At 36.4% G+C, this 23786-nt stretch overlaps 1 protein-coding gene across 9 annotated transcripts in view; it reads left to right on the top strand.

Moving 5' to 3' along the window:
- The window catches only part of ADGRV1 (adhesion G protein-coupled receptor V1), a 591098-nt gene that overhangs the window by 106341 nt on the left and 460971 nt on the right, over positions 1 to 23786 (top strand). For all 9 annotated transcript variants that reach the window (XM_045033568.1, XM_045033570.1, XM_045033575.1 and 6 more), the window contains 5 exons: positions 44 to 787; positions 3077 to 3450; positions 12994 to 13170; positions 18525 to 18705; positions 19618 to 19820. In XM_045033568.1, coding sequence (XP_044889503.1) covers positions 44 to 787; positions 3077 to 3450; positions 12994 to 13170; positions 18525 to 18705; positions 19618 to 19820 — 1679 coding nt within the window. The remainder of the gene's footprint in view (positions 1 to 43; positions 788 to 3076; positions 3451 to 12993; positions 13171 to 18524; positions 18706 to 19617; positions 19821 to 23786) is intronic.

Raw genomic sequence — 23786 nt, forward strand, 5'->3', positions numbered from 1 at the left:
CAGATTCTGATTTCTTATTTATTATAAGTCAATCTTATTACAGGTGGATCTCCAGGTCCTGGGGGCCAACTAGCAGGAACCAACCTCCAGGTGACAGTAATGATTCCATTTAATGATGATCCCTTTGGAATTTTCATCTTGGATCCAGAGTGCTTAGAGAGAGAAGTTGCAGAAGATGTCCTGTCAGAAGACGATATGTCTTATATTACCAATTTTACCATTTTGAGGCAGCAGGGTGTGTTTGGTGATGTACGAGTAGGCTGGGAAATACTGTCCAGTGAGTTCACTGATGGTTTGCCCCCAATGATAGATTTTTTGCTAGTTGGAATTTTCCCCAGCACTGTGCATTTACAGCCGCACATGCGACGTCACCACAGTGGAACAGATGCTTTGTACTTCAGTGGAGTAGAGGGTGCATTTGGAACTGTTCATCCAAAATACCATCCTTCCAAGAACAACTCAATTGCCAACTTTACGTTTTCAGCTTGGGTAATCCCCGATGCCAATACAAATGGATTTGTTATAGCAAAGGATGATGGTAATGGAAGCATCTACTATGGGGTAAAAATTCAAACAAATGAATCCCATGTGACACTTTCTCTTCATTACAAAACTTTGGGTTCCAATGCTACATATATTGCCAAGACAACAGTCATGAAATATTTAGAAGAAAATGTTTGGCTTCATCTTCTCATTGTCCTGGATGATGGTATAATTGAATTCTACCTTGATGGAAATGCGATGCCCAGAGGAATCAAGAGTCTGAAAGGAGAAGCCATTATTGATGGTGAGTGTCATGTTTATGACTAGGACACTGAATTTTGAATTTTTAAAAATTTTGATTTCTTACGAAGGCCAACTGATATTTAAAAATCTGCTTGTGTATTGGTTTAATTTCTGTAATAAAGCTATACCTACCAAAACCATAAATTCTGTACTGAGTGTTGCAGAAATGAATCAGGGAAAGTCTTTATCCTTGACGTACTTAAAATAGGCTCTGGGAGAGAGATGTGTATGTATAAACAGATCACCTCAATATTGTGGGATGAAAGAAAAATTATGAAGGCAGAATATTTATCTCCCCATAGGCAGTAGGAGGGATGGGGCATGATGATTCCAGGTAGAAAAAAGAGCAGAGGTATAGAAACATGAAACAGCCTATTGAATTTGGGGAAGTGCTGCTTGGTGAATTGCTGGAGGTGAAGGGTGGTGGGTGTAAGGTTAAAGAGGAGTTGGAAGAGAAAAATTACTTTAAAATGCCCTGCAATTACAGAGGTTTATAGTATTAGTAGGTAAATTGGTGAATTCTGTGGAGAGCTTTGAAGAAATAGGCTTTGTGGTCTTCAAGCTGGATTATATATTGTTTCTTTGAGAAATACTGGTAATTTCCATTATAATCACCAATTCTTTCCCAGCCCCTCCATCCTAGGATGTGATTATTTTTTAATTAGTAGGAAAGTAGAGCACAGCTTATATGGTTGTAGCTTATTAGACTATTTTCCTTCTGAACCTCCTTGCATTGGGTATCTGGTTGTATTTTTTTTCTAGTAGAAAAAAAATGATGCCCAAAAGAAACAACATGCACGCGCTACTGATTTCACCTCCAAGGATTATGCTTACAGCATTCTCTAGCATTAAATCAATCCCCTTTTGATTGTGTGAATATATGCATATGTCTGTTACCACTGATTCATCTGGTGATGGCATGGTGGTAGAATGAGAGTGGGAAGGATTGGGGATATCAAGAGCTGGTGTTTCTTTTCTCTGTTTAGCGTACTGCAAGGAACTTAGATTGTTTCTGTAATTTGTAATTTGGAAAAAAAATTTCAAAGTATTTATATATTTAAAATATATTAATGAACTATAGTATATGTTAGGTATTTTAAGGTACATAAAAGTATATGTTCCATATGGTGTACAGATAGATGAAGTTTTAAAACTTTAAATTCATTAATTTCAGCACCCATGTAACTAACTAGATCAAGAAATAGCATTCCAGAACCCCTGTGGCCCTTCTGCAGTCACTGACTCATCACCCTGCCCACCTACTGTTGCCATTTCTGAGAGCATGAGACTAGCTTCTCCAATTTTTTTATTTTATGTAAATCAAATTGAGCAGTGTGTATACTTGAGTGCCTGGCTTCTTTTGCCCAGTGTTGTTTCTAGTGTTCATCATATCTTTGCCTGTCGTAGATATTTCACTCTCTTTACTATATAGTTAGTCCAGAACTGCTGCAGGGGCGATTGAGATAATAATTGCTGGATACTTGTGACTGCCCTAAAACAACTACCTGGGTTCTGCCTTGGCTGATGATTTTTATAAACAGTATTCCTTGTACTTTTTTCCCAAAGTACTGCCAAGCTGTCATCTTATATAAATATCCTAGTTGAGTTATTGGAGAGGGAATAAGTAAAGAAATAAGAACTAGTGAATTTTCGAAAAGGGAGAGCTTTAAAGAAATAGTCATGATTATTGATACATAGTAATATAATTGGAGCTTCATGTTGTTATTTTCATGAAAAAATCTGTAAGACTTGCATATGATACTGTTCCTGGGGAAGAATACTTTTTTTTGTATATCCTTTGCATTAATTATTGGCGTAAAACTATTTGGTCTGCGAAAACTTTTGTTGAATTCTCACAGCTTTATTTGACTCAAGACGCATTTCTAACAGATTAAGCCTTGATTTGCTCAAACAACAGTAATAGAAACAGTTAAAAAATGTGACTGAATTGAACTGTTCCATTCTTAGATGTGCAAGGAGATTTTAAAATTTTCTGGAAGAAAAATCTATATAAGTATACACTCACATATACATAAACACACACACACACACACACATATATACACACACACGTACAAGATATCCTTTAGTGTAACATATCTTACATCCCAGCGATTAGATTCTGTTTTCATATCAGAAAAGAGCTTTCATTTGATTATATTTGCTTTATGTATTTTATTTATCTAATAAAACCTCTTAACAAAATTGTTCCACTTTCTGAATCACACTTTGTAATTTGGTACAGGATAGTAGTGGATATTGTCATGTTTAAACCCATTTCTAATTTCAGGGCCTGGAATGCTGAGGATTGGGGCAGGAATGAATGGCAATGACAGATTTACAGGTTTGATGCAGGATGTGAGGTCCTATGAGCGGAAACTGACTGTTGAAGAAATTTATGAACTTCATGCTATGCCAGCCAAGAGTGATTTACATCCTGTTTCTGGATATCTGGAGTTCAGACAAGGAGAAACTAACAAATCATTCATTATTTCTGCAAGAGATGATAATGAAGAGGAGGGAGAGGAATTATTCATTCTTAAACTAGTCTCTGTATATGGAGGAGCTCGCATTTCTGAAGAGAATACTACAGCAAGATTAATAATACAAAAAAGTGACAACGCCAATGGCTTGTTTGGTTTCACAGGAACTTGTATCCCAGAGGTAAGTAGTGCGCTTGGGGGATTTTGGAGTTAAAAGTTCACTGTAGGTAGATTTGTTTGGGGGTAGACTTTCTTTCATTTGGTAAATGTGCTTAAGTATCTACTCTAAGCCCAGAAGTATGCTAGAACAAGTGGTTGCAAAAGTAAAGTATAAGGTCCTTTTATAAGTTCACAGTTTGAATTAGAAGCTTTAGCAGCTGATAGAAGTAATAACAAACTAACAAATGAAACTTGAGCAATTATCTGTAAAGTTAATGTATTTCACAGAAGGCCCATAATACTCCACATGTAATGTACTTTGTCTACTCTTTGGATACTACATAAGTAAATGAAATAATACATATTGAAAGCTTCTATGAATAATAGTAATTGAAACTTTATTAAAATATGATTTTTTGAGGGTTTTTTTCCACATGTGAAATGTATGTGTGAGTGGTTACAACATTCTTCCATGTTGGGTGTAATGCCTTCGTTATCACCCTTCTTGGCCAGCTTTAATTCATTAGGCTGTTTTACTGTCCTTATCAGTTCTTTCCAGGTTTTCAAAGATCTCTAATCATCTTGGTTTCCTGTTCAGTAATGTGAGATCTCATGACACCACTTCACAGGTGTTGACTGTGACAACAACAGCTCCATGCCCATGAAAGGATGCCAAGTAACAAGAGTCTTTTCCTTTGCAAGTTGATGCTTGTAGATTTAGAAGGGCTTTTTTGTAAATTGAAGCAATTAAGAAAACCATGAATTAATACCAGGTGAAAAGCAGTCTCCTGGTCATAGGCCCGATTTAGCTCAAATTGGGGAGCCTAGCTCTCAGGAGTGTCTTACTGCCCTTCTCAGCTCTTTAGTTTGGTGATAATCATAAGAGATCTTCAAATAGTGGGCTTTTTCTATACCAGAAATACCAGAATATCTTAGACTAAGGAGGAGAAATGTCATACAAATCTGTAATTTAAAAAGAATTGTGTTTATCTATAATGATAATACTTAAAAATGTTTTTTAAATGTTTATTTTTGAGAGAGAGAGAGAGCATGAGTGGGCAAGGGGCAAAGAGAGAGGGAGAGACAGAATCTGAAGCAGTCTCCAGGCTCTGAGCTGTCAGTGCAGAGCCCTACATAGGGCTCGAACTTGTGAACTGTGAGATATGATCTGAGCCGAAGTCGGATGCTTAATGGACTGAGCCACCCTGGCGTCCCTATAATGATAATAGTTTTAAATAAATATTCAATCATTAAAGAATTTTACATGTTAAGTTTTTGATATGCCTTTCTGACAATCCATAATACAGTGGCAATAAATATTAGTTATTCTCACCACCCAATAAGGTTAAGAACTGAGGGTTAGAGGACCTGAAAAAAATAACCTAACTTGAATTAAATAAGACAGGATCAAATACCTGGTTCAAGGCTTGGCAGTTACCAACACTAAATAAATATGAGTTTTACTTTTTTTTCTTCTAAGATACAGTGGGAAGAACTGAAATTTGAATCTGTCTTGTGACTTCTAACCTTTGTCTTTCCCCCTGTATTTTTAATATCACCATCTCTATTTTTAAAAAGACAGGTGGCTTCCATCAGACCGTGAGAACCATTAGGGTACTATGTAAAATCAGCTTCCCTTTAATTCCTTTTATGACTCAGCACCTGCCTATGGCTCTAGCTTCTTGGTCAGTATGTTGGTCAGACTCCTCTTTGATCAGTATGTTTCAGTCACACTTGCCTGTTTCAATTACAGTCTCTGGGCATCAGGGCTTTGTAGCCTCTCTATTTGGAACACTCCCATTCTAGATCTTCAGAATCAGTCATTCAAATCTCAGTTTTAAGACCTTTTCTCAGTGAAGACTTTCTTATTTAAAGTAGACCCCCCTTCCTTCTCCCAACCAGTTTTTCTCCATCCCTTCATCTAGTTTTAATTTTTCTATAATATTTATTACACTCTTAAGTTCCCTTTGTTATTTATAAGTTCATATATTTATTGGCTAGCCCTTTCCACCATACGGATGAAAGAACCCTGAGTGTAATAACGTCTTATTGTTCATTATTGTATCTCCCAACACCTAGAATGGAATATAGTAGGTACTTAATATGTCTTTGTTGAATTTATGAATGTATTCTAATAATTAAGACCTAAAAAGGCATATACTTCAAACAACAAACACACTTAGGTTCAGTTAGCTGCATAAACAACCAAACTGGAAAAAAAATAGATAAATGTTAAAAAGCTGCCCCAAGTGAGGAATAGTTTTTGATTGTTTTTCTGGCTTTGTGGGCTATGATAGTGAGTTTTCAATGCTGGAGTATTCAATGCTGGCTTGTCTTACAAGTCCCACTGATAGATTGCATTGGTGTGGGTTTACCCCCACTTAGTTATATAGCTTTGCCTGTTCATAGAAATCTCAGAATTTGAACAGGACCAGTCAAGTCTTTAATTGGAGAAGAGGGAACTTCGCAATGTAGGCCGCAACACCTATACTATTAGAACTTCTGGAAAGAAAAAGAAAACATTCTCCAAGCCCAAAGGAGAGAGAAATAGAATATATCTACATTGGAAAGAGTAAAATTTAGACAGTAAAGGGAAGTGTTGAGTCTAAAAGAACATTGCAATCTCAGGAATATTATAGAATTTGCGTTTCTGAAATTATTAAGACTGTAAGTATAGAATTCTTTCATCTTTTCATCTTTTTTTCATCTTTTCATATTTCTCCTAAGGAGTAATATGAAGTATTTTTAACATCATCAGTAATACTAATTGATTGCTTGCTGAAGTTGTAATTCAAAGTGCAGGTAGATCAACGGGTTCTAATGTATTAGAGTACGATTTTACATTTGCAGCTCAACTCTAAGAAACTACCACTTGTCAAATTGGTATAATGTGGAGGAGGAAAATCCATAACTCTCTGCCAAGACTGTTTAAATCCTCCTCCTTTCCCAGTTACATATCTGTGTGAGGATGGATATTTTCATATATTTCAACCAAAATAACAAGTAGCAACAGAGAAATTGATTGCAAAAGGAGATATGAGAGTCTAGCTGTCTTCCATTAAGCTAGACATTAAAAGAGATTTACAAAAATTTAAACAATGCCCCTCTGTCACTAATTTCTTTTGTTTTGGAAAATACAGTTGTTTCACATAAAATATGTTGCTTATGTTAGCACGTAATGAGTTTATTATTGCTATTTTAAAATGAGTTACTATATCAATATTTAAATTCTTTTCAATTGTATTTGTAAAATGGCAAATATCAGCAGATTTCACTAGCATAAGCTAAAAGCTCCTTGGGGTTCTTAAAAATTTTTATGAGTGTTCAGGAATTAATGAAACAAAATTATGTGAGAACCCCTGGTTTATTCTATGCTTGGAATTGTCTGCAGGGTTTAAATTTTATGGCTATTTGCTTCATTTTTAGAAATAAAAACCACTGTCACTTCCGTAGATTCTTCTCTATTGTGTTATTGTGGTGACATTGAAAAGTTAATTTTTTTCTTATCCCTTCAAAAATGTTGAAGGCAATAGCGATCTTTAAAGACTTCTCTATGAGTTATGTTATGCTTTTACATTTTCATAGATTCATGTGAAATAAAATAATATGAAGGTTAAAATGAAAGTATAATCACATCTTAAATAATGAAAAAATGTAGAACATGACATAGTCTATACTTGGCATATTGAAAGAGATAATAATTATTTTGTGATTTGTTACCGCCTAGCCTGGTACGCCATCTTGTTTGTACTAAGTAGCAGGTGCTTAATAAATTGTAATTGAAAGAATGAATAAACCTGTATGTAGCGGAGAGCCCTGATGGGGCCATGCCAAGTAGTTCTCTGTATTCCAGGTGGTGTCTATACTGAACAGATGACTGAGTTTTGTTGGATCTGTAGCATAGCAACCACATTCTCATGTTTTCCACCCGTATTTTGGTATTCTGTGTATTCTTTAATGTTACTTTCTCTGCACCTTATTTTGGCACTATTTTTGTATGTCCTACAGTCTTGTATATCAGATAATTATAAAGTAATGAGATTACTTTTCATAATGACTCATGGAACTTCCTAGTGTCATTATTTTATTTTTATAACTAATACTTGGATTAAATTTTATATTTATGAACTCATCCTAAGAATAGATATAGAGATATTTTGAGAGGATCTTTGTAAAACTGAGAATATTATTTAACTTAGACTGTGTTTCTTTTTAAGTGCCTGCCATATGTTATGTGAATAGATTCCTTTAGATATAAGTGATATTGATATAATCTGATATCATAGATCTTCACCCAAGCGTGAAACAAAATAAAAAATTAATTGGATGTGTAATTATTAGGTGTTAGCTTTAATCTTCTACTCCAATACAGAAAGCCAAATTATGGCTCAGTGCATTATTTTTTTTCTGGGAAAATATGTTTCAAAAACTTTTCTGGTTGTTAACCTTTATAATTACTCTTCTGTAGTTCTGAAGATTGAGCACATTTCTGATTCAAAAGAGGAAATAGTAGTGGCTACTGCTGTTTATTGTGAAAAACTGAGTGATGGTGGTTTTTGATGATTACTTCTTGATGTTATGCTTCTCGTATACTGGCCTAAACGTTTGCTCGTATCCTGATTCCAAAGTCAGTTAGTGGAATATTTTAATAGAAAAACTATTTTAACTGTTTATTCTCCATATCTTCATTATTGTCTGGTATTAATAATTCCTTCATCTGGTTCAGTATTTCCCAGGGATTGTGCATGATGACCTTAATAAGAAATGTCTAATGCGTATTCCTGGGCACCATTCCTGCTTGAGGACTCCATTTCTGAATTAGAATCTCTGGCAGGGAGATGAGATGGGAATTAAAACCCTGAACTTAAAAAATCTTTTTAAATGGAAAATTTCATACATACATAAAAATAAGAGAAGACAGAATAATGAACCCCAGTGACCCACCACCTAAGCGTCAACATTTATCAGACTTTGGCCAATTTCATCTCCTTGTTTTGGGCTGAAGTCATTTTTAAAGCAAATCTCAGACATTGTGTCATTTCTCTGTAAATTCATAAGTATGAAAAATGGATTTTTACCAAGCATCCGAGGTGATTTTTTTATGGACCTTTGACATTTGAAGCTTCTTCCGTAATTGGAGATTTATAGTTTACTTTATTGAATAAATTGTTAATATGGATAGCCTTTTTCTCTAAAAAAAAAAAAAAACTGAAAATAGTAGCTGATAGATTTTGATTAGGGCTTTACCAAATGAAAGCATGGTTAAATAGCTTTTCACTGTGTGATTCCTACAAGTAAAAAGCTCCTTTCTTAGTTCTGGGTGCTGCCTGGTAATGCTCATTGACTTAGTAAGTAAGTAGTTGTAAGGAAATATGTCAGAGTCCCGAGTGCATCTTTGGATCTATTTCATTTTTGTCTCCTGCTAAAAAGGGAAAATTTGAATATTCATATGTTGGGATTGATGGCTTATTAATATAGCTCATTCAAAGTGTTCATTCTGGTTAAAATTTGGGGCAAATGTGTTCCCATTGTGATAGGAATCAAAATGTGTAGGGATTTACTTTTTTCAATACGTAAGCATATATATTTCTTGATAAAATGGGAATGTAGCATTTTTTTTTGGAATTGTGTATGTATCTGTATGTTTGTTAAGGATAAAAAATATAAAAATTTTTTAGTACTTAATATATTCCTGTAGGTACCTTCTAAGACATTTGTTTAATCACCCAGATCCATTAGACATTATGATATTCATTTTCAGAAGAAATCACTGAGACTGAGATGTTTGATAAATGGTAGCATGAAGAGGCTTAGGAATGTTTGACCTTAAAGCCATATACTCTTTTCATCACACATTTATGTACCAGTGGCTGTGATGAAAATGCTGATGTAAATGTTTAGGTGGCAGGTGGGAATTAAATTAGATGTGTATTGGGCACTTGGGTGTCTCTTCTGTTTCCCCTTCTCTCCAGCCTCAGGATTGGAGCGCCCTACCTTCAGAGCAGTCAGTTTTTCCATCATGTGGTAGATGGGCTCCTAAAAATCACTGCAGTATGCCAAACTGGATGAGGAAAACACAGAACTTAAGGAAATGATGGGTTAGGAGAACACTACTCAAAAACTTGGTCAGTGGCATGTAAAAAGAAAGATAGGGAATCGATAAAAAAAGTTTCACACAATAAATGTGAAATACTCATATACTACAAGAAATATGGTGTATACCTAGGGAAAAACCCTTGTTTGCTTGAAGAAGCAAGTAGTACACAGTTGCAGGTTGTGTATTCTTGTGAAGTGAGAGGAGGGTTATCTGACATCCAAGGGAAAGTTGCCACATTAGATGCAGTTAAGTGTGGCTAGCAACACACGTGTTACAGTGAGGCAGCTGATAGATGTTTCAGGGGTGTTTGTGTGTTTCCACATGACTTGTTTCAGGTCAGCGCAGTTTTCTGTGTTCACCATGTTTCTTATAGATGAAATCACATAAGCAAATGTGAAGTCCACATAACAGATTATGGATTATTCACATTATGCTCTCTGATAGGTCAGTTGCATTGGAACAGTTTTATGATTTCAAAACCAGTGTTATAGCATAACTGACCATACTTGATCCTTTTCTTTACATCTATAGTTACTTCTCTTGTCATCTCTTCCAGTCTTTAAGTAGCATTTATATAATGTTATATGTATATACCATTTGTATGTGGCCTTAAATACCATTTATATGTTGCTGCCTCCCAAATTTATAATGTCAATCCTGGCCTCTCCTCAAAATTCCAGACTCATTTTTCTAGCTGCTCACTTGACACATCTCTTGGATATGTAGACATTTCAAACTGAGCTTATTTAACAGTCAACTCTTGGACCTTTACTGTAAAGCCTGTAACTAACTGTTGGAGGTGGAAAAATTAAGCCTGCTTTACACAAGCCTAACGTGTCTTGATGTATTGGTGCTTGCTGAAAGTGGGCTACCACCACTCTGTTGCTCCATTCGGGAGTGGCTCTGAAGGATGAGGACAGAGCAGTAAACAGCCAGCCCACTTAGCTAGTCATTTTATGTGGAGGGAGAAATGGTCTGAAGGTGTGAAGTACATGTTTGAGCAGTGCTAATGACATAGTGGTCTGGCAGGGACTTAAATTCATCAAGACTAGAGACAAGAAAATTTGGGGAAGAGTCATGTTAATAGATAAAAGGATATGGGCACTAAGTGTAAGGGGACATTTCCCAAAACACTCTCAACAACTGGGAAATTAGGATGAGGCATCCACTGGATGTCAACTAGACTCTTCACTGCCAGCACAGTGCCATTAACAGAGTGATGGCAGGAATCGAGGCTATGCATGTGCCTGGCAACATGAGCTCTCTCTTATTTTTTTTTAAGTTTATTTATTTATTTTGAGAGAGAGAGACGGACAATCCCAAGCAGGCTTCATTCTGTCAGTTCAGAGCCTGGTGTGGGGCCCGATCCCACCAACCAGGACTCGATCCAATGAACCAGGACCCAATCCCACGAACCATGAGATCATGACTTGAGCTGAAATCAAGAGTAGATGCTTAACCAACTGAGCCACCCCATTATGAGCTCCCTCTTAACAAGATGGATCTAGAAACTCTTGCTGCTGAATGCCCAAATAGCAAGCAGCAAAGACCAAAGGTAGTTGCTTTCCAATAAGCTCTTTAGTGGTAGCTTGATCCCAATCTGGCTGTTTTACTCCAGAGTGAGTAATTACTGGAATTAATACTTACCTTAGCTAATGAGTTGTAGTTGTTGTTGTTATTATCATTATATTGGAATTAATGTTGGAGTTATATTATTATTATATTGGAATTATTATTGGAATTAATACTTACCTAATGAGTTTATGTTCTTAGTAGATCTACCAGACCATCATCTGAAGGCTGAAAAAATGCCTGCTGTGTCCACTGGGAAGCCTGCCTCAGAGGAACTTGTTTTATGTGAAGGAGGTGTAACAGTGGGCACACAGTCCTAGGATTCCCTGCCCTTACTATAAACCACATCACCTGAATCAGCTGGCTTACTACAATAATGGGATGGCCTGATAAAGACTCAGCTAAGGTGCCATCTCAAGGACCACATTTTGTAGGGTGGGGGTGATCTAGTATGTATCCAGTGGCTGATAACTGGTCAGTGTCCACAGTACCTAGGCTACATGGGCTCAGGAGACAAGAGGTAGAAAGTAAGAGTGGCCCTGTCTCCATCACTCCCAGTCACCAATTGCTAGAATTTGTGTTTCTCATTCTCATGCTTTACATTCTGCTAGATTATAAGTTCTGGCTCTGTCTGGGTGAGGGGCTGTCCACCAGGAGTCACACTGGAGGCTCTGCTGAACAATCACCTGTAGTTTTGGGCTTCTCATTCCAGGCGGCCTGCAGGCAAATAAAAGAATTATAGTATTGTCCCAGAAATGCTTAGTCTTGTTTGCTATGAGGCACTAGGGTTGCTGTTACCCTTTGAAGTAGAGGTATTGATGGTTGGTGAAACTCAGGATTTCTTGGTGCTTCCATGCTCAGTGATAACTATGTTGACTATTGCCTTTTTGTGAATACATTTTACATCTTTTCTTTCCAGCCCCAGTGTTGGCATCAAAATGACTCTATCTTATGCTGACAGAGGTGATCATGATTGACATGAAAAAGAGTGACATCATCTAAATTAGAACTTGTATTTTGAGTTCTATTACTTTAGTTTTAGTTCTTTTTTCTATGAATTGTATATATGCTTGCTAGCATAAAAATAAAATTCAATTAAAAGACTGAGAATTTAAGAGCATCAAGACTTTATTCTAAAAGATCTAACTTCATGTAATTTTTAAACATTTATCTTAAGTGTTTAGATAAAAATATTTTCCATGTGAAAAATACATACAGACATGTGTATACATGTATATATGTATACATATGTATACATATGTATATATGACTATCAAAAAATATTGAGCATAATAGAAAATGCCCTCCTTGACCTGAAATTTGTCTCCCCACCAGACGTTTCTCAAGGCTCTTGCCACTTGTTACTTTGTGCTCTCCTCAGAATGATTTCATAAAATCCACTTTATTACTTTTTATGTCCATGCCTAGAATGTTCTCCCTCATGTCATTTTCTACCCTCTACCCCACACTTCTATTCCCCATTTGGTTTGTCCGTGTTCAACTTCTAAAACTTTGAGTTTGTCTTCCTTTTTAGATTTATCCGAGATGTCGGATAAATTTTTTTTAATAGATATTTTGTACCATAGCATGCAGAAAAGTGGCTGGCATATATGAAGTATCAATGAATTAATTACATGTACAGTTAACTGATTATAATTATTGTTGTAATTTTCGTATTTTGCATTTTTGTGTTTTTATAAAATCTCTAAAAGTGTGAGACAAAAATGCATGGTTTTGAGTATTTCTTAGCAGTCATAACTATGGAGGAATGGAGAAGCTTCCTCAGAGTGTTAGACAGTTACAGAATTAAGTTTATGGTAATTACATGAAAGCATTATAATTTTATCACTGACTTAAATCGGTATGTTTTTATAAATAATTTATGCTCAATTTCAGATTGCAGAGGAGGGATCCACCATTTCATGTGTGGTGGAACGAACCAGAGGAGCTCTGGATTATGTGCATGTTTTTTATACCATCTCACAGATCGAATCTGAAGGCATTAATTACCTTGTTGATGATTTTGCTAATGCCAGTGGAACTATCACGTTCCTTCCTTGGCAGAGATCTGAGGTAAACCCTACCTTGTTTCCTTGAAAGTCTCCTGGAAAGCTTTTCCTGTTTGTTCTGTAATTTATTTGCAACTTCTTGCTGTTTAAGCGATGTAAAGTATTCAAGTAATTAGGTAAATATCATCGTCTAAGATTTTTTTTATTTATTTATGCAAAATAAAAACTAAAGGTTTTGAATGATTATAGTATTAATATAGTTTTATAGTTTTATATCTTCTTTAATTCCTGTATAATAAAAATGGTATAACTTGAAGGTTTGTCATTGTGGGTTTTGTTGTTGTTGTTGTTGTTGTTGTTACTACTGATACAATGGGAAACTGCAGAGATCTTAATGGTACTCTTCTAATCAGCCAATGAGGAATTCTTATAACTATAATCTCACTTTGTTTTTAAACATGGAAAAAATGAGGTAGTTTTTCTTTGTTTTGAAAGTACAAGTGATCTCAAGTTTTATCAAAACTTTCCATGAACTATCGTCTCATTTCTGAATAGGTGCTCCAGAAATAAATGGCACTTCTTGTAAGTGACATCAAGGTGAGACTGTGTCCTCTACCAGAATTAAAAAAAATTTTTTTAATGTTTATGTATTTTTGAGAGAGAGAGGTAGAGCACAAGCGGGTGAGGGGCAGAGAGAGAAGGAGACACAGAATCTGAAACAGGCTCCAGGCTCTGAGCTGTCAGCACAGAGCCCGATGCTGGGCTCGAACTCACGAGCTGTGAGATCATGACCTGAGCCGAAGTTGGATGCCCAACTGACTGAGCCACCAAGGCACCCCCTCTATCAGAATTTTTTAAAACATTCTTCTAGTCTACCATATTAGAATATTCTCATCAGTATAATTTTTCATTAAAAATGTAGGTAGTTTATATGTCATTAGTGACACATAGTAAAATAACTTAAGGCTTGCAAATATAATCTTTGAGGAAATATCTAAGGGATTTAGGAGTTAATTGGTTGGAAAAGATAAAATTGAGGGAAGACTTAAAATATGCTTAAGATTTAAAGAGTTAACACTAAAGAATGATCAAATCTCTATAATTTGGGGAAGAAGGAGATTAAATAGTTTATAACAAAAATTCTCCAATAACAGGCTGCAGATAGATCCATGGTAAATATTTTGCTGATTTTTTGGTAAAGTGAGGAAAATTATGAAAACTAAGCAAGTTTTCATAAGGCTAACAATGCTATTTAAAGAACTGTATTTTAATCTGATGAAGTAGTCTTCTTCACTACTTTTCTGGATTTAAAGTACTCTTTTTTTTTTTTTACTCAAGTAATAATGGTGGCATTATAGTAGTCACTTTTTTATGTTTCTACTTGGAAAACAGAGTTGATCCCCCAGATTTTCCTTGGGAAATTTACCAACTATGAAGTGAAAATATAACCAGAAACCATTGTTTTATAAACACATTTTGGAAGAGATAAGAGTCAATCAGATTTTGGGAAATAAGCTCTTGCGAAGTTATATTTAAAATATTTTCTTCTATAATTTTTAGTTTCTTTAAGCAATAAGTGATCTTTATTGCAAAATAGTAACATTGACTAGTGGGGTTGGTTTATAATACCATGTCTGCTAGATCTACACCAACCACTTAGTCTTACAAAGCCAGTGATAGGTAACTGTGATGTCACTAATGCTCTATAATTGTGCTTTCTAGTACAAACAGTAGTAAGGTAGCCTCAACTTTGCTGCTGCCTTCCAACTATCTTGGGAGTCAGCTAACTAAATATACACATCTAATCACATCTAAAAACCTAGCTGCGAGGGAGTTAGGAAAGTGTGTGTGTGTGTGTGTGTGTGTGTGTGTGTGTGTGTGTGTGTGTGTGTATTTCCCTAAAGTACAGGAAAGTATACTGGAAATGTGTTTTTCAGTATTTTTTTTAAATGGGCTGTTAGTTGTGAAATAAATTAAACAACTTATGATGAAGAGTTTAAAAATAGAATGGGGATGCCTGGGTGACTCAGTCGGTTGACGGACTTCAGCTCAGGTCATGATCTCATGGTTTGTGAGTTTGAGCCTTGCATCAGGCTTGCTCCTGTCAGTGCGGAGCCCGTTTCGGATCTTCTTTCCCCACTCTCTCTCTCCCCCTCCCCTGTTTTCCCTCTCTCTCAAAATAAAGAAATAATCGTTAAAAAAATAAAAATAGAATAGAAAATAGCAGAGTGTATAACATATAGTAAATAAAGTAAACGTAAATATTATTTTTGTTTACTGTGTTACCATGTAAAAATACATTTATTTATACCTTGATAGGTCTTCAGTTTCAAACCCTTCATTTCACTAAAATGAATGACTACTTTGGTGTGCTTTAACCCTTTAAAAATATTTGCTGCTTAATTTTGCATGTACATCGTGATGTTTTGGTGTTACTTTTTATAGCAACATTTGTTAGCTTGCTTTGTAGGGGCAAGATGTCTGAAATCTTCAGACTGCATATTGTTACTTTTAGTTTAGGAACAATGACATGATTTAGGTAGTAGGTATCATTTTTGCCCTTCCCCTTGAGTATTTTGGATGTGCCATATGTTAATTTCTTATTTAAAATTTTGATTAAAATGAGCATTAAAACCAAATTCAGACCTACTAAATCAAACTCTTAAGAAAAACTACATTAAAAAAAAGTCCTCCAAATGGTTTTAGCCCAAAGATTAGTACTTTGGAGATTGCATTTGGAGTGAGAGTGCATTGTCAGAATGTTGTCACCCTTCTTTCTGGGAGAAACCAGGAAGGCCTCTTCATTTCTTTCTGTTCTCCACTTGCTATGCTAAGTGAGTCATCAGGGTCTGGGTCTTCTATCTCTAGAACAAATCTCAAATCCATCTGTTTTTCTTCATCTCCACTGTCACTGCATTATTCAGAATCTCATTCTTTCTCGTCATTCACCTCCTGTCTCAGCCCCTAGCATCCTTTCTTGCCCTGTCCACTCTGTTTACACTCTGCCCTGGTACTGAGTCTAAAACAAAATTCTCATTTTGTCCGTTTCCTGCTTATGATTCTTCCGTTCTCTCCACTGCCTGTGGAATGAAGTCCAATTTTTTTTTGGTATTTGAAAATTTATTACTGTCATGTTTTCACCATCAAAACTTATGATCTTGGTCTTTCTTTCTTCTCTGTGTAAGGCCAATAGAGAGACACTGGCTACTTCACCAATCTTAAAACAAACTCCAGGAATGTTACCAACAGCATGACCTTTGTGACCAAATCCAACAACCAGAACTTCATCATTTTCCTGGAACAGAATCAACAGTTTACTTCTGGTGTCAGCAGCTGTCACTAAAAATACCCGTTCATTACATAAAAAACTGGGAGAAACTATGTTAACAGAAACTACAATAGACTAAAACTCTTACCTCAATAAAATTCAACCATCTTTGGATACAAAGGCTGTGATTTTTTTTTTTTTTTTTTTTTTTTTTTTTTTTTGCCGTGCTTGATCAGCTACACCCTGACACACTTCCTGATGGCAGAATTTGGCTGTTTGGCTCCGACCCCTTTTTTCCAGCATAACTCCCTTTGCATGGGTCGTGTCTTCAAAAGTATTGGCCTTCAGGGCTGTGCCCAACTGGGCTTTCTTGTACTGATTATGGTACTTCCATCTTGCCCATCCTGCTGGTGCTGTGGACCTGAGAGTCAAAATTTTTTTTAGTGTTAGCATAAAAGGTCCCTTTGAACTGAGCTAATTATCTGTCTAGCCTTATCTCCCACACCAATGATGGTGGTCTAATTTCAGTTTCCCTGTATGCCTTATTCTTTCACACTGGGTTCCTCTACAAGTGCTGTTTCTTTTACTCAGAATGTCCTTCCCATTATTATTTACAACCACAACTAACACATTAAGACACTTAAAACGTGTCTGTTGTAAAATCGTTAGTAGGTAAAGTTGGTTGTTCTTTTTTTTTTTTTAATTTTTTTTTCAACGTTTTTATTTATTTTTGGAACAGAGAGAGACAGAGCATGAACGGGGGAGGGGCAGAGAGAGAGAGGGAGACACAGAATCGGAAACAGGCTCCAGGCTCTGAGCCATCAGCCCAGAGCCTGACACGGGGCTCGAACTCCCGGACCGCGAGATCGTGACCTGGCTGAAGTCGGACGCTTAACCGACTGCGCCACCCAGGCGCCCCTGGTTGTTCTTTTTATGTGTACTTTCTGCATAACCCTATTATGACATTTTACATTGCATTTGATCAATTAATATCTTGTTACATTTTTAATATATGGAATATATTAATTAAATACTATAATAACTATATTTAATGATTCAAAACCAGACCAGTAACCTACTAACTAGCAGTTTACATTGTTTTAAATGTTTTCCTCATCATCTCTTTCCTACAATAGCCCGTGAGCCTCTTTGGGATTGGGGCATTTTCCAATCTTGGCACATTGTGGGTGTCACGGCATGCTTATTCAGTTAATAAAGGGAGGGGAATTGTTTTTTCACTTCAGATTTTGACTTAAATTTTGTAGAGCTTGGCTGAGTTATTGCTACTTTTTTGGAAAGATTACTTACACCAGATTTTCAAAGTCCATTTTGAATCTCTTTTTAAAAATGCTACTACTAAGAATGTCAGGTGTTCCTTAGGCAGGAACTAGACATGTATATGTTGTCCGTTCAACTGCCCCCTGCGCATTCCATCAGATAACATGCAGTTCCTTATTTATGAACTTTGTACCCTGAGGTTGGTCATACCACTGTCATTGGTACAAGCAATATATGATATTACATTGATACATTAATATGTCATGTATGGTATGATGTTAATACATCAATATGGTATTTTCATTTTATTTTACTTATTTTTTATTTGAGAGAATGTGAGCAGGAAAGAGAGGCAGAAGGAGAGAGAGAATCCCAAGCAGGCTCCACACTCAGTGCAGAGCCCAACGTGGGGCATGATCCTCTGACCCTGGGGTCACAACCTGAGCTGAAATCAAGAGTCGGTTACTCAACTGAGCCACCCAGGTGCCCCTCAATATGATATTTTTAGACAGAAAGTGTTCATACTCGGCACCCATTATTGTTTAAGAATTCATTTCTCTGGTCCTTCTCTGTCTGTGTTTTAATGTTTAATAAATAGATCATGTTAGGTGTTGTCAGTACAGAGCCTGCTTGGGATTCTCTGTCTCCCTCTCTCTCTGCCCCTTCCCTGGTCACCTGTGCATGCATGCTTGCATTCTCTGTCTCTCTCTCCCTCAAAAGTAAATAAACATTTTTAAAAAAGGAAGTGGATCATGTTAAATAGTAACTTCAATTAAATATAATTTAATTGGCTATTTTATTTTCTTCTGGTAAGTGGTAAGTAATTTCTGTATGCCTCATTGCTTCATGCCTCTGGATTTTTACATTTATAGGTTCTGAATATATATGTTCTTGATGATGATATTCCTGAGCTTAATGAGTATTTCCGTGTGACGCTGGTTTCTGCAATTCCTGGAGATGGGAAGCTGGGATCCATCCCCACCAGTGGTGCAAGCATAGACCCTGAAAAGGAAACAACAGATATCACCATCAAAGCTAGTGATCACCCATATGGTAACCAAGCCCTCCTGGAAGAAGAATGCTCTCTTCTCCGGGTATATTTGGTCTAGTGAAGAACTTCTGAAGGGATATTTTGCAGATGATTGCAATTGAACTTCTTTGGGTCCTCTAACTTGTGGGCTCTTGAAATTCTAAGCTGCCATTTTGAGGGACATTGTTTATAAAAGAAAATACAGAGATCAATTTCTGAAGTTTACAAACATATTTTGAAAGGTATATACAGGATTATTTAAAACAAAAAAAAGTACTTTCATTCATGGCTTTCAAAATTTTTTTATTTAAAAAATTATCTTCTAGTGATATGTTAACAACTAATTAATTGAAATACTTTGTAATTTATATTTTACTGGCTTAAAGAAGTGAAGTTATCACTGTCTGTTTATATTAATTTCTTTTTGTGCTGCAAAGTGATAATTTTCTTAATTGTGGAGTTACCACAGATATCTGTCCTAACAAATTGAGACTGTTATTCTATATTGAAAATTAATAGTTTTGGGGGGGGTGGAATAAAGCAAGAAAAACTAGTAAGAGTTCTGTGTAGGGAACCTGAGAGGCTCTTGAACTCTGATTTTACAGTTAAATTTTTCTTAAATGGGTGGCAAATCCTTTAGGGAGGCATTTATTATGTTCTGCTCTAAGTTTAAGAATGAATTCTAGAGACTCAAATATGAGATTCTTTGGGTAGAGACAAAGAAAATTTTAACTTATATTGAAAACTTAACACATTCTGTGTCAAAAGCATGTTAATCAAATCTTCACTGAAGTCTTTCTAAATGAAAGCTCTACGAATTTTATTCTGGTGGCCAAAATAATTGTGCAAGATTGTTTCAGATGAATTCTGAAGATGTTTCAGAAGAAATTCTTCCACAGATCACTGGGGTCAGAATGGCTGTCTGTGTCTTGCAGGCTTGCTGCAGTTCTCCACAGGGCTGCCCCCTGAGCCTGAGGACGCGATGACCCTGCCTGCAAGCAGCATGCCTCATGTCACTGTGCAGGAGGAAGATGGAGAAGTGAGACTATTGGTCGTCCGGGCGCAAGGACTCCTGGGGAGGGTTCTGGCGGAATTTAGAACGGTGTCACTGACAGCATTTAGTCCTGATGACTACCAGGTAAATCACTTAATCCTTTGGAAGCCATATTTATCAAAGAGACTCAGTCCTTCCCTTTTGGGAGTGGAAGAGACTTGCACTGGTCCCCTGTTATACTCAACCAGCAAAATAAGTGCTGATGGATTGCTCTCTAGCCTGTTGATTTCTACAAATTCAAGTACTTCAGTCCTTTAACGCCTGACACTTAAGTAGCTCTCATACTGATAATTTCTCTTGTGTCTTATATTTGTCATAGTGTTCACTTATATTACTTATTTTAATGTCACAGATTTTGATATATAGGGTATATATTTAAAATTCTATTTCTTAAGTGTTTTATTTTTTTAATATTTTAAAAAGTTTATATTTTTGAGAGAGGGAGAGAGAGAGAGAGAGCGAGCAAGTACCAGTGGAGGAGGGGCAGAGAGAAAGGGAGACACAGAATCTGAAGCAGGCCCCAGTCTCCAAGCTGTCAGCACAGAGCCTGATGCGGGGCTCAAACTCAAGAATTGCGAGATCATGACCTGAGCTGAAGTTGGATACTCACTTGACTGAGCCATGCAGGCACCCCTCTTTCTTCAACATTTAAAATTTTTTTAATGTTTATTTATTTTTGATAGAGAGAGTGAGTGCATGAGCAGGGGAGGAACAGAGAGAGAAGGAGACACAGAATCTGAAGCAGGCTCCAGGATCTGAGCTGTCAGCACAGAACCTGACTTGAGGCTTGGACTCACAAACTGTGAAATCATGACCTGAGCTGAAGTCAGACACTCAACTGACTTAGCCACCCAGGTGTCCCTTAAACATTTTAAACCCTCTTGTATGCTTCCATCAAACAGGTCCAAAATTGTAAAGAAATTATATATCCATGTCATCTCCATTTGAATTATATTTTTCTCCAAGTGAGAAATAGTGTGGCACTGGCAAACAGAAGCTTGGGATTTTGAGCTGGACCAGACTGGGTTTCAACTGGTCTTCTAAATGTGTGACCTTGGGAACCTCAAATCTTCCTAACCTTAGTGTCCTTATCATTAAGAGGAGACCATGTCTACTGGGCAGAATTGCTCTGAGGATGGATGGCAGCATTTTAAGTGTCATGTACTATACATGGCACATACACAGTGACGTTGTTACCGCTGCCTATTCTTATTATCACCAGTATTCGTTCATATTAAGCAAATGCTCATGATTTCTTCTTGGCTGTACTTTTCAGGATGTATTTTCTATCCTTCAACATCTTTATTTTCCCAAAGAGTCCTCTTTTTAAAACTTAATATTAGGGGCGTCTGGGTGGCCCAGTCGGTTAAGCGGCCGACTTCGGCTCAGGTCATGATCTCGCGGTCCGTGAGTTCGAGTCCCGCGTCAGGCTCTGTGCTGACAGCTCAGAGCCTGGAGCCTGCTTCAGATTCTGTGTCTCCCTCTCTTTGACCCTCCCCCATTCATGCTCTTTCTCTCTGTCTCAAAAATAAATAAACGTTAAAAAAAATTAAAATTTAATATTAGTTTCCCTCCTTCTTCCTAATAAGACCTGCACAATAGTTTGGAGTTCAGTAATTTGTATATAGTTTTCTGTTCAAACCTCAGAAACCTTGCCTAATAGAATTCAATTAATTTTGGCTGTAGTCCAGTGGGCAAAGTTTTCTCAGATTTCTTCTTTCTTAGACTCTTTTTCTTGGGCAGGTTCTATTTCTCTTGCCTTGACATTTATTGTATCTTTAATTAATTTGATATATAACATATTCCACAAGACATTACAGCTTAGCTTAATATTCTCTGCATTCTCTTAAAGAAATACTTTAGTCCTTATATTGGTGATCTCCAATTTCTAGTTATTCTGGAAATCCCCAATCTCCAGTTGGATTATCATTTTCTTTAATAACCAAAACAAAATAAAGCAAAACCTATGCCCCTATGTTTCATGACAGTCAGAAAACTACTACCCTTGAAGACATTTCTGATGATTTTTAGGGTACTTGGATATCCTGTTTGTCACTGGTTTTCACTTTGAACTGTAATTTTTGCTTTTCCCTGAAAACCTGGTAACTTCTTCACTTCTCTATGATGGGTAACTCTTTCTGGTCTGCATTAGCATATAAAAGCAAGACTTTTTAGGCTGTGTGTGTGAGTATGCAAGTGTGGGGGGGGGGGGGGTGGGAAGGAGGGAAAGTGCCAGGAGGGATCCTCTACTGAAGAGGAGACAATTGCATATCAGATATCACTGTTCTTAAGCTTATTCTCATATATTGAGGTACACGTGGTCCCCACCATCCAGGTGCTTACTCCCAGCTCTTGAGAATGATATTAAATAGCTAATTAATGACTGAATCACAGTTACAGAAATGTTCAAGGTTGGTACTATGGGAGAGAAGTGGATATTGACATAGGGTAGTGGAGGTGGCCTTTTTTTGGGGAAGTGATACTTATGCTGAGTTCTGAAGTTTAAAGAGGAGAAAACTAGCAAACTAGATGAATCGGGAGGGAAGAACTACTTGAGATCTCATGGTAAAATGGCATGAGTAAAATGGTTAAATGGTCCTAATGAGGAGCAGAAAGAAGACCAGTGTTTCTGGAATGTGGACAGATAGGTGTCATGATAAAAGATAAGGTAAACAAGGGCCTGAATCTTCCTAGGCCTTAGATCTTATGCTATATTTGTGCCTTATATTTTAATAGCAAGGAGAAGTAATTGAAAGGTGTTATATATTTATGAAAGATTATGAAACTGAACTGGGGAGAATGGATTGGAAGATACAGGCACTGGATGCAGAAAGGCCAGTAAGGAGTGCATTTTCTAGAACAAGGCAAAAGGTGTTAGTATTTTGGACTAGGTAGGTCATGGTGTAGATGTAAAGAAGTAGGTGGGCTCAAGAAGTGTGTCAGAGTTGAAATGGCAGGACGTGAAGGTTGTTTATTGTAAAGGATAAAAAGAAGAAGGTGTCAAAAGTGACTCCCTAGTTCCGGGCATGAACAACTTGCTGCTATATAATTTAGTACTGTGGAGAGGATTGGGTAAGGCATAGATTTTTTAAGGGAAAATTGTGACTTAAAAATTCTGACAGAAATTATAAGAAAACTTTGAAGTAGGCATTAAGATTTAAGTCTAGATATAGGGGTTGGAGAGAGGAATTTAAGAGTTGGGAGCATATAAATAATATTAAAAGCCTAAGCCTATGGTATCCTTGTCTAGAGAGAGTCTAACAAACAGCAGTTTTTAGAGGTCACAAGGAGACTGTTAAAATCAGTAACGAATACTAAAAAGGATGAGTTAGAAAGGTAAGGAAAAATGGCGAGTGTGATATAGAATACCAGAGAAGAGCATATTTCTGGTGAGTTAATGGCTAATTGTGTAGGATATTACAAAGGTCAAGTTAAGATGGTTTCCTTAGACAGTCAAATATTATCTCTGTTGTTAACACTTGTAGAATTACTCTATTGATGATTATCCTCTAGGCAAAGTTAATTACTTCCTTCTTGAGCAAACTGTATGTATTTTACAGCTGTTGTTATTCTATTTGAATTATTATATTACACAGTTAACATTCCTGATAGAATCTTCTCCATCTCGCTAGAGATTTGTCTTGGTTATTTTTGAATTCCACGCATTTAAAATGGTGCCATTGTACATGCTGTGCATTTGGTAAATATTTTTAAAAAGTAAATAAATGAATAAGTAAATTGGTACTTGGGTTTCTTAATTTAGCTTTAAGGCCATTAATAGCTCCTGAGAATGTAATATAGTTTGTCCATGCAAACTAACACTAGAAAAATTTGAACAACTTTAAGGTGTATTCTCATGTCTTGAGGGGACAGTGTTTTTTTTTTTTTTAAGAGATAATGAAGATTGGAGTAAAAAAGGACTGTAAGACTTTGAATTTAAATAACTTTTTGTTTTTCCTGTAGTATGTGAACTTTTGTGATGGGAGATCTATCTGTATGATGAATTGCAGTTGCAAGTACAATCAAGAAAATGTTAATGTCCAGTAGACT

Source organism: Felis catus, chromosome A1 (genome assembly GCF_018350175.1).
Source record: "Felis catus isolate Fca126 chromosome A1, F.catus_Fca126_mat1.0, whole genome shotgun sequence".
In the NCBI taxonomy this organism is placed as follows: domain Eukaryota; kingdom Metazoa; phylum Chordata; class Mammalia; order Carnivora; family Felidae; genus Felis; species Felis catus.